This window comes from Littorina saxatilis, linkage group LG7 (genome assembly GCF_037325665.1).
Source record: "Littorina saxatilis isolate snail1 linkage group LG7, US_GU_Lsax_2.0, whole genome shotgun sequence".
In the NCBI taxonomy this organism is placed as follows: domain Eukaryota; kingdom Metazoa; phylum Mollusca; class Gastropoda; order Littorinimorpha; family Littorinidae; genus Littorina; species Littorina saxatilis.
In genome coordinates, this window is record NC_090251.1 from 42,985,640 (window position 1) to 42,998,171 (window position 12,532).

The 12,532-nt window shown below is 42.1% G+C and overlaps 1 protein-coding gene across 1 annotated transcript in view; it reads left to right on the forward strand.

Annotated features, from left to right (window-relative positions):
• The window catches only part of LOC138971527 (prestin-like), a 41,711-nt gene that overhangs the window by 3,562 nt on the left and 25,617 nt on the right, over positions 1 to 12,532 (forward strand). The window contains exons 2-3 of the mRNA XM_070344272.1: positions 2,116 to 2,431; positions 3,846 to 3,995. Coding sequence (XP_070200373.1) covers positions 2,116 to 2,431; positions 3,846 to 3,995 — 466 coding nt within the window. The remainder of the gene's footprint in view (positions 1 to 2,115; positions 2,432 to 3,845; positions 3,996 to 12,532) is intronic.

Sequence of the window (12,532 nt, forward strand, 5' to 3'; positions counted from 1 at the left end):
GAGAGAGAGAGAGAGAGAGGTTTGTCTTTCGCTGGGGTATGCAGTGCCTTGGCGTTGCACATCTACTTAATTTTGTTTAGGGTTTGTTATATTTAGTCAAGTTTTGACTAAATATTTTAACATCGAGGGGGAATCGAAACGAGGGTCGTGGTGTATGTGCGTGTGTCTGTCTGTCTGTCTGTCTGTCTGTCTGTGTGTGTGTGTAGAGCGATTCAGACTAAACTACTGGACCGATCTTTATGAAATTTGACATGAGAGTTCCTGGGTATGAAATCCCCGAACGTTTTTTTCATTTTTTTAATAAATGTCTTTGATGACGTCATATCCGGCTTTTCGTGAAAGTTGAGGCGGCACTGTCACGCCCTCATTTTTCAACCAAATTGGTTGAAATTTTGGTCAAGTAATCTTCGACGAAGTCCGGACTTCGGTATTGCATTTCAGCTTGGTGGCTTAAAAATTAATTGATGACTTTGGTCATTAAAAATCTGAAAATTGTAAAAAAAAAAAAAATTTTATAAAACGATCCAAATTTACGTTTATCTTATTCTCCATCATTTGCTGATTCCAAAAACATATAAATATGTTATATTCGGATTAAAAACAAGCTCTGAAAATTAAGTATATAAAAATTATTATCAAAATTAAATTGTCCAAATCAATTTAAAAACACTTTCATCTTATTCCTTGTCGGTTCCTGATTCCAAAAACATATAGATATGATATGTTTGGATTAAAAACACGCTCAGAAAGTTAAAACAAAGAGAGGTACAGAAAAGCGTGCTATCCTTCTTAGCGCAACTACTACCCCGCTCTTCTTGTCAATTTCACTGCCTTTGCCATGAGCGGTGGACTGACGATGCTACGAGTATACGGTCTTGCTGAAAAATGGCATTGCGTTCAGTTTCATTCTGTGAGTTCGACAGCTACTTGACTAAATATTGTATTTTCGCCTTACGCGACTTGTTTTTGTTGTTGTAATTGTTGGTTTTTCTTGTTGTTGTGTTTACTTTTTGTGTGGACATGTTTGCTCTGCTGTTTCTTTCATCATTCTTCGCTCCTTCCTCGTCATTATATTTAGTCAAGTTTTGACTAAATATTTTAACATCGAGGGGGAATCGAAACGAGGGTCGTGGTGTATGTGTGTGTGTATGTGTGTGTGTGTGTGTGTGTGCGTGCGTGCGTGCGTGCGTGTAGAGCAATTCAGACCAAACTACTGGACCGATCTTTATGGCATTTGACATGAGAGTTCCTGGGTATGATATCCCCATACGTTTTTTTCATTTTTTTTATAAATGTCTTTGATGACGTCATATCCGGCTTTTCGTGAAAGTTGAGGCGGCACTGTCACGCCCTCATTTTTCAACCAAATTGGTTGAAATTTTGGTCAAGTACTCTTCGACGAAGCCCGGGGTTCGGTATTGCATTTCAGCTTGGTGGCTTAAAAATTAATTAATGACTTTGGTCATTAAAAATCTGAAAATTGTAAAAAAATATAAAAATTTATAAAACGATCCAAATTTACGTTTATCTTATTCGCCATCATTTGCTGATTCCAAAAACATATAAATATGTTATATTCGGATTAAAAACAAGCTCCGAAAATTAAATATATAAAAATTATTATCAAAATTTTTTTTTCGAAATCAATTTAAAAACACTTTCATCTTATTCCTTGTCGGTTCCTGATTCCAAAAATATATAGATATGATATGTTTGGATTAAAAACACGCTCAGAAAGTTAAAACAAAGAGAGGTACAGAAAAGCGTGCTATCCTTCTCAGCGCAACGAATACCCCGCTCTTCTTGTCAATTCCACGTGCACTGCCTTTGCCACGGGCGGTGGAGTGACGATGCTACGAGTATACGGTCTTGCTGCGTTGCATTGCGTTCAGTTTCATTCTGTGAGTTCGACAGCTACTTGACTAAATATTGTATTTTCGCCTTACGCGACTTGTTTTACTATTGATGCGATCCTGGGTTTACTGCGTTTGTTTATTGTGTGTGATGAGCATTAAGAAAAATGTCTGTTTTTACCAACAAGTGTGTCATCGTTTTGCCTTTAATCATCATCATCATCATCATCATCTACATCATCATCATCCACTGACATTTCAGGACACTTCGAGGCTACAAATGGAGACAGTGGGTGTTCGCAGACATCACCAGCGGCCTCTCTGTAGCTTTTATCCACATGCCTCAAGGCCTCGGCTTCGGCCTCCTGGCCTCCCTCAAGCCTGTTCACGGCCTCTACACCACCTTCTTCCCTATCCTCGTGTACCTTCTCTTCGGGACCTCCCCGCACGTGTCCATGGGAACCAGCGCCGTCATCGCCCTGTTGACGGCTGGTCTTGTAGAACGAGAGACTGAACACTTTGTGTCTGCCCTGGGGGTGAACGAGACGCTGAGTGAAGAGGAGCTTCTAGAGTACAAGGTGAGAGGATATAGAAAGTCTGGTCTGGGGAGAGAGAGACCAGGGGCGGACGAGGGGGGGGGGGGGGCACAGGGGGCACGTGCCCCCCCCCCCGAAAAAAAAAGAAGAAGAAAAAAAAGATTTTTCTATGCTGATTCTATGACCATTTCTAAGTTCAAATGGCACCAGATGGCACCATTTTGCTTCTTTGGGCAAAAATGTTTTCCGGGGGGAACATGCCCCCGGACCCCCCTAGCAAATTCGGGCGCTTCGCGCCCATCACATTCACTTTCGATTCAAAGTGCCCCCCCCCCCCCTTACAAAGCAACTGATCCGCCCCTGGAGACTGAACACTTGGTGTCTGTCATGAAGAGGAGCTTCTACAGTACAAGGTGAGAGGATATAGAAAGTCTGGTCTGGTGGAGCGAGAGACTGAACACTTGGTGTCTGCCCTGGAGGTGAACGAGACGCTGAGTGAAGAGGAGCTTCTAGAGTACAAGGTGAGAGGATATAGAAAGTCTGGTCTGGAGGAGAGAGAGACTGAACACTTGGTGTCTGTCATGAAGAGGAGCTTCTACAGTACAAGGTAAACAGGGTATAGAAAGTCTGGTCTGGAGGAGAGAGAGACTGAACACTTGGTGTCTGTCATGAAGAGGCGCTTCTACAGTACAAGGTAAACAGGGTATAGAAAGTCTGGTCTGGAGGAGAGAGAGACTGAACACTTGGTGTCTGTCATGAAGAAGAGCTTCTAGAGTACAAGGTAAACAGGGTATAGAATGTCTGGTCTGGTGGAGCGAGAGACTGAACACTTGGTGTCTGCCCTGGGGGTGAACGAAACACTGAGGGAAGAGGAGCTTCTGGAGTACAAGGTGAGAGGACATAGAGAGTGGGGTGGCCATGGTAGTGGTGGTGGTGATGTCGTTGATGATGTGGGACGGGGTTCTAATGAACATTGTGGATTTGGTGGTGGAGGTAATTGTGGTGTACGTTTTGGCTATGCTGGTCGTTGTCATGATGATAAGAAGGAGTGTGACAGTAAGGATGACGAGAACAAGGAATGCGACCATGATGCTATTGAAGAGGATGATGATGATGATGATGATGATGATGATGATGATGATGATGATGATGATGATGATGATGATGATGATGATGATGATGATGATGATGATGATGATGATGATGATGCTGACGATGACAAATAGGAGAAGAAAGGCAATGATGGCGAGGAGAAGTAGAGGACTTGTCGTCTGGACTTTCGTCTTAATGGTGAATGTGAATCTCGTACTGAATAGAACGACTACGCGGAGATAAGAGCAGGTCTCGATTTACTTAAACCACCATATTCTGCCATTGTGACGAGCAAGTTGAATCGTCTTTGCGTGCCAACCCCAAACGCTTGGTGTTATTTCCGAGAATTCTTGATTGTGTGCAGGTAGGCATTGCAGCGGCGTCATGCTTCGTCGGAGGTCTGATCCTGCTTGGAATGGGCATCTTACGCTTGGGGTTCATCACCAACTTCCTGACTAAGTCCTTCATCGGTGGTTTTAGTTTCGCCGCTGCTGTACACGTCTGTACTAACCAGGTGGGCGTCTGCACTCAAAGTCATGAATACTTTAATTAATAATAAAACGACACCGACTAAAACTCCCGCAGTGGGGCACTGCGGTTATGAAATTAAAGGCCCCTCCTGTTTTTGGAACCGCAGGAGCTTTCTAGTTTGCTGTTAGGTAGATTTTTGGTTCCTCTTTCCTGTCATGCTCTCTTTTTCTTCATGAATTCTTTTCTTTTTTCTGCCTTCTTGCTCATTCACCTGTATTTTTTCCAAAAATCTCTTCTCCTGCCGCTTGTCTCGCGATTCATGTATAGTTTAATCTGTTAGTGTTCTGATGTAAGTCCAGCAGTAGATAGGTTAAGCCTATTTTAACATACTGGAAACTGGTAATCCTCCAGTAGGTATTAATTTAGTTTTACTAAAGCCTGCTGGGACACAAGTAATGGGTTAGTGCATTTGTAAACAGGAATCGCTTGACAAGTGGCCCCCTTCATCCCCCCCTTCCTCGTCCTGATATGGCTCTGCGTAGTCGGCTGGACGTTAAGCAACAAATAAATAAACAAACAAACAAACCGACTAAAACGATAACAATATTTATCTTTTTGACCCTGTCTTCCAAAGTCACATCTCTAACTTAAAAAGCCAAACAAAGTCCGAGAAGACATCTTAAGGCCGAACATCCGTCTTCAGGAGACCAAGCCTTTTTTCTAGGGCCATGAGCCCTAGTATTACGCTGGCGTTGGCTCACATGTATGTATAGCTGAAAGCTTATGGGTGTCGGCAGGCGTTTGCGCATGCGCTTATGTCGTCATCAGTTTGTGTACACAGAAAGTTGTGACATCCGTCACCCTATGGGAGGGGTGTAGACTACACGGCGTAGAGCTCTATCGTTCAAGCTGGTTGGACGGAGAAGGGTACGATGTAATCTTTGCAGAACCTGGTACCTAACTACCAAAAGGATAAAATTCATCAATGTTCACGCACTAATAGCTGCGCTTACGCTCGTACTGATTTTATTAATGAATTAATTTAGCAAAGAGGCAGTTATCTCCCTGCCGAAGCCACGATTATTCCCCATGGAAAATTGTACGTAGTGAAAAGCTTTTTAACCAATGAGAATTTAGCTGTGTTTGTTTCCGCGGGACATATCATCATGGCAGCGAACTGCACGATAATGTTCAGAATGTAGACACTGACGAAAAACTGGCCCCATTTTCAAGTGTTTCGTGGGCAAAAGCTTTGACATGTGCATCTGAGTGGAATAACCTTGAGCGTGAAGAACAGGCTGTCTGCCAAAAAATTGACGGAACGAGTCGCAAATGGACAAACAGCTGAACGAGTACCTATCATCGTGTCGTCTGCTACCAGCGTCTGACATGTATTGTTCGACTCCAGCGAGCGAAGAAACACTATGTACAGCGAATTGACACTTCCAGTGATGCTGTTGTTGTCACTCCTTCAGATCCACAGTGTGTGTCAAGCTCTCCTGCCTTGGTCAAGCGTAAGAAAGCGAAATGCAGCAGTGTGTTGACCCCAGACGTCTTCACTACTACACTACTAGTTTTTCTATGATAGTGGTGGTCCAGTGAACGATACCTTCCGCCTGTGGTTACACATAAAAGGAAAGGGCACTGAGCAACCAGTGGAGACTTGTGCTGACATATGGCGAGATGTATTGGTGAGTAAAAACCTGCTTGAATTTCATTTGAAATAGTTGTGTGTATATTTCTGAGCAAATTATGTTTGATATTGATAATCTTCTAAGTAACACTTCATAGCATCACAACAGTTTAGGATTAATATACCAGAGGTACAATAAGGTGCAGATGCAACATGTTATTGTTTATACAGGGGCCTATGTGATTGATATATATCATTTTTCTTGTATTGGTTACAGCTAATGAGTTGTTATGATAGTAAACTGCTTTTCAATGGGTTAAATTCAGAGTATGAAATGCAACTAGACAGTTGTTTTACTGCAAGAAAGATCACCTACTTTCGTAATTTTGAATTCTGACTGTAGGTACTAAGGTTGTCATTAATATTATGACAGAAATTCATATTAGGATACACAATAACACTGCAGTACATGCATGCAGACATTTGACAAACTATAATGCTTGGGCACACACATGTTCTGTTCTGTTTACATGTCATTGTTTTTGTATCTATCTGAGTTTTAACTGCACAGATGTTTATTGTACACACATTGAAACACATTGTACACACCCCCTATAATGATGTTATACATTTCAACCATTTATGTATCTGATTATTTCTCCTGCAGTTCCTCCCCTTGGCACTTGACCTACTAGCCTTCTTTACAAAGCTTCCTCAGCTGCATCTACAGACCTTACACAATTGGACTGGATTCAATGCTGCAGTGCAAGATGGCAGATTCCGCCAATGTCGAAAGTAGGTTTGATGAATTGTGTTCCATACAAAATAGGATATACTAACAGAAACAGTGTAACGAATACATTGGAATTGGTTTCCACTAACATTTTCTAACACCCTGTCACTTTTTTTTTTAAGTTGAAAGGAAGTGAGAACATTTTATTTCTTGTAAATGTATACAGTGGAACCCCCAAAGTTAAGACTTCCTCCATTTAAGACCTTGCCTTTTCAGATTTTCAGTTCATAACTTCTCTAAATTTACCCCCGATTTAAGATTATTCTTTTTAAGACCTGGTTTTCTCAGATTTTTGGAGGTCATAAATGTGGGTTCCACTGTACATGTATAAACCTAACATGTTTTTTGTAACTAACCACTTTAGTGGAAATGTAACTTTTTTTTTCAAACACTGGGACCATAAACTGTTTCTTTTATCTTTGTTCTTAGCACAGGCGCACAAAATATACTTTCATTATTATTATTTTTCAAGCAGCCAAAATGTGTGTTTTTTTTAAAGCAAAAATGTATTTACACTTTCTCACACAAACCTTTTGTTGTTTATTCTGCTTCAAGCATCTGATTGTTTTCTCGGCTTGCACGTTTTCCTATGTAATATGTTGTACAGACTGGGTACCTGTTTAACAAAATAACTGAAAAGAAACATGTATACACCTAAAATGTTTTTTTGTTTTTTTTACCCTTCCACTTTATTGGACATGTCTGTTTGTGGTTTTTTTTTAAACACTGGATCCTTAAAGGTGTTTCTTTTATCTTTGTTCCTAGCACAGGCATGCACATAAAATGTTATACTTTTTTTTAAAACACAAGCAACCAAAATGTGTTATTATTTTAAACAAACATTCATTTACACGTACTCACACAAACAAACTTGTCGTTCTTTTTATCTACTTCAAGCACAATCATGCTCTTTTACCCCGCTTGTACGTTTTCCTTTGTCTGTTGTACAGGTTCCATACCTGCCTATGATAGTCAGCAGTCCAACAGACACATCCACGGTTCTTGCCATACATTCAGGTTTCAAGGGAACTGGAACTGCAACACATTGTCCTCGTTTTTGACCAGGCCATTTTTGGGAAAGCACAGGTCATCAGGTGGCAAGACCCAGTCTTCAAGGAGACCCTGATTCATTCCCGACTTTGAACATGCAGTGTACAAAAACTTTGCTGATCATGTGTACATTTTTCATTTCAAGATCCTATGTGAGCTGAGCGTGCATAGAACAGAAACTTTGTAGGTGTGTGCATCTTCCCCATATTCCGATGAGTGCTGAGAAACTTTGCGGTACATATCACGCTTTGACCTTGTGCATGGGTGGGAGTTCCTCCGTCTCAGACGGATTTCCGTCTCAGAGAAATTTTGACAATTTTTTTTTTTTTTTTTTTTTTTTTTTTTTTTTTTTTTGCGCCCTCATTGATAGTCATCTCATACTGTGTTATGCCAAATGGACTGATAGTGCACTTTTTGTTGTTTCTAATGCTTGCCAGGTCCCTAAAATTTTTAGTTTTTGTTACTTTTTGTATCTCCAACAAGGTTCTTATTTATCAGAATTAAACTCAGGAGAGGCCAGAGAAACCCTTTTAAATTCATAAAATTCGTTTTCGGCCGGGGGCCTTCGCCCCCCTGGACCCCCCACCAGGGCGCTGCCCCTGGACCCCGCCGGGGCCTTGGCGGCCCCTGGACCCCGGCCTTAAAAAAAGTTCAGTCTTGGAACAATTTTGGGCTCCCACCCATGCCTTGTGTCAACTGTTCCGCTTGCGGATAATGCAGTTATCTTCATTTCCCAGTATTTGATGGTAGGTTCTATTAATATTCCCTTGAAAGTCAATCATATAGTTTAAAGAGTTTTAAGTGTGTTTTGTACAGTTTGCAGCATGATATCAGGGATGTTCCTACAAATTCATACAGGACAAATGTCCTCTAGCTCTTCAACATCAATAGGACATTTGAACGCTTTTAGAAACGTCAATGGACATCATAATTTTGTGCAAAACACATTCCATGGAATGGCTCCAAAATCATACGCTCAAGGAAAAACTTAATATTTTCACACACACACACACACGCACACACACGCACACACACAGTCATATACAAAGAATATTTGTTCTTAGATTGTTTTATAATCTAGTTTGAAACATGTTCAGCTTTATTTGATCTTTGGCAGGCTCTAGTTTTTTTCTGTGTGGCATATTTCCGTGAGCTTCGTCAAAATGTAATACGTAAGAGCGCTGAAGTTTTGTATAGAAAGGAAAAGTTAACGAATATTGCGCTGTTTGAAGGAATGGAGTTTTTTTCGCCAAAAGATTTCCAGTGATTAACTAAGTTGTGAAGGGCAGTTGACCGTTCTACCTGGGGAGGGGTTGCATTATGTTGGTGGTATATATACATATATATCATCCAATTTCAGTAAAACTTCGGTGTGAACGACGAAGAAGAAGAAGAAGTAAAACTTCGGTCACGAATTAAATCATACATTCAATGTTAAGGAACAATAAAGATAGTGTGCAGAAATTGGTTTTTTGATGTATGGCACACAGCTCCACACACAGTGTGGTTGTTTTTTTGCAACAAGTCAACACTGTATTTATAATACTTCAAAAAACATCACAGGAAAACGCAAACTTTTTTTACGCGTCAAAATGAGAATGTCAAAATTGACACATCAACTGTGTAGAAATCAATCAATCAATCAATGAGGCTTATATCGCGCATATTCCGTGGGTACAGTTCTAGGCGCTCAGCAGTGATGCCGTGTGAGATGAAATTTTATACGGCCAGTAATTGCAGCCATTTCGGCGCATATTTACCTTTCACGGCCAATTATTCCAAGTCACACGGGTATTATTACACGGCCTATTATTCCACGGCCTATCACACGGCCTATTATTCCAAGTCATTACTCTTTGTTCTATTGTTCTAAGTCACACGGGTATAGGTAGACAATTATTAACTGTGCCAAAGCAATTTTGCCAGGAAAGACCCTTTTGTCAATCGTGGGATCTTTAACGTGCACACCCAATGTAGTGTACACGGGGGGGGGAGTTCGGACACCGAAGAGAGTCTGCACACAAAGTTGACTCTGAAATAAATTTCCGCCGAACCTGGGATCGAACTCACGCTGACAGCGGCCAACTGAATACAAATCCAGCGCGCTACCAACTGAGCTATATCCCCGCCCCAAATACGATATTGGCACTAATTACGACAACAAATTCAAAATGTTTGACAATATTGAGGCATTTCTGTATTAAAATAACACATTATGGAATGGAAAATAGAGTTTTTGTCAAAATCCCAGGTAGTACTGCCACCTTAAAGATGATTAAAAAAAAATTATTTTTTTTTTAATTTTAATTATTATTGTTATCCCAGCGAAGCTGGAGGTATCCCGTGAACGCTATACTGTAATCGATTTGAGAAATGTGCATTCCGAATAATACATGATTAAGTAGATGTGCAACGCCAAGGCACTGCATACCCCAGCGAAAGACCAACCTCTCTCTCTCTCTCTCTCTCTCTCTCTCTCAAACACACACACACACGACCAAACACACACACACACACACACACACACACACACACACACACCCAAGTTACACACGTACACACATACACACTCACTCACACGCACTCACTCACTCTCTCACACACACTTCACTGTACACACAAAACACACCCCCATACGCACATATAGACAGACGGACATACACACCTTTACAAACAAACACACATACACACACACATACACTTACGCACACGCACAAACACAAACCAACCCTCCCACTCTCTCTCTCTCTCTCTCTCGCTCTCTTTCTCTCTCTCTTTATCTTTTATACAAACAGACACACACCCACACAAACACACACACACACACACATGTACATACGCACGCATGTACGCACGCACACACCCACAGACACACACACACACACACACACACACACACACACATTGACTGACACAAATCTCATACACACAATACACACACTCATACGCACATACACGGTTGGCCTAGTGGTAAGGCGTCCGCCCCGTGATCGGGAGGTCGTGGGTTAGAACCCAGGCCGGGTCATACCTAAGACTTTAAAATTGGCAATCTAGTGGGTGCTCCGCCTGGCGGCTGGCATTATGGGGTTAGTGCATGCTAGGACTGGTTGGTCCGGTGTCAGAATAATGTGACTGGGTGAGACATGAAGCCTGTGCTGCGACTTCTGCCTTTTGTATGGCGCACGTTATATCTCAAAGCAGCACCGCCCTGATAATTATGGAAACAAACAAACAAATACGCACATAGACAGACGGACACACACACCTTTACAAACAAACACATATACACACTCATACACACACAAACATACACACAAACTCATGCACACACACATTCACACACACACACACACACACTCCGGTTGGTCCGGTGTCAGAATAATGTGACTGGGTGAGACATGAAGCCTGTGCTGCGACTTCTGTCTTGTGTGTGGCGCACGTTATATGTCAAAGCAGCACCGCCCTGATATGGCCCTTTGTGGTCGGCTGGGCGTTAAGCAAACAAACAAACAAACACCCACACACACACACACACACACTGTACATACGCACGCACACACACACACACACACACACACACACACACACACACACACACACACACACACATTGACTGACACAAATCTCATACACACATAACACACACTTATACGCACATAGACCGGCACGGTTGGCCTAGTGGGAAGGCGTCCGCCCCGTGATCGGGAGGTCGTGGGTTCGAACCCCGGCCGGATCATACCTAAGACTTTAAAATTGGCAATCTAGTGGCTGCTCCGCCTGGCGTCTGGCATTATGGGGTTAGTGCTAGGACTGGTTTGTCCGGTGTCAGAATAATGTGACTGGGTGAGACATGAAGCCTGTGCTGCGACTTCTGTCTTGTGTGTGGCGCACGTTATATGTCAAAGCAGCACCGCCCTGATATGGCCCTTCGTGGTCGGCTGGGCGTTGAGCAAACAAACAAACAAATACGCACATAGACAGTCGGACACACACACCTTTACAAACAAACACATATACACACTCATACACACACAAACATACACACAAACTCATGCACACACATTCACACATACACACCCACACACACACTCTCTCTCAAACACACACACACACACACACACACACACACACACCAAGTCACACACACACACAAAACACACACCCATACGCACATGTGGACAGACGGACATGCACACCTTTACAAACAAACACACATACACGCACACACATACACTTATGCCCACACACACACTTACACACACACGAGTACAGACTCATGCACGCGCGCGCACGCACACACACACACACACACACACACACATACACACACACACACACAAATACACACACACCACACACATACGAGTACAGACTCATGCACGCGTGCGCGCACACACACACACACACACACACACAAATACACACACACACACACACACACACACACACACACACACACACAGTAACATTAACACATGTGCACAAAATGAACACAAACACACACACTGCGCGAGAGAGAAAGACTACAGGGAGGCATGACGTCATGATGCATTAATTGACGTCAAAGACTTTCGACCGTGACGTATTCTTCTTACGCGAGCTTTATCCATAGACTTGGAAACTACGGAATTTCTACCCGTCCAAAGCGGCCTGGGGTGGCGTTTGCTGAAAAAATGGGGGCGCCTATTTTACCCACCGTATTTTTGTTAGTATGGTCCCCATTTTTGGTGAACTTCCATCTCCAACTGTAGCACGTAGCCGGGCACAACGAATCCTTCTTTATCATGTATTATTCGGTGTGCACATTTCTCAAATCGATTACAGTATAGCGTTCACGGGATACCTCCAGCTTCGCTGGGATAAAGAAGGATTCTTTTAATTATTAATTTTTTTTTAAATTTTAAAAATTAATTTTTTGTTTAATTTTAATTATTATTATTATTTTTATTTTTTTTAAAGAAACTTCTTGAGGTGTGACTCTAAACACATGCCCCCCTCCAAAACAAGGTTTTTGTAAAAAAAAATATTGTAAAATGAATAAAAATTGATTTTGGCAACTGTCTCTTTGTGACTGACACTTTGCGATTATCCCCCCCCCCCCCCC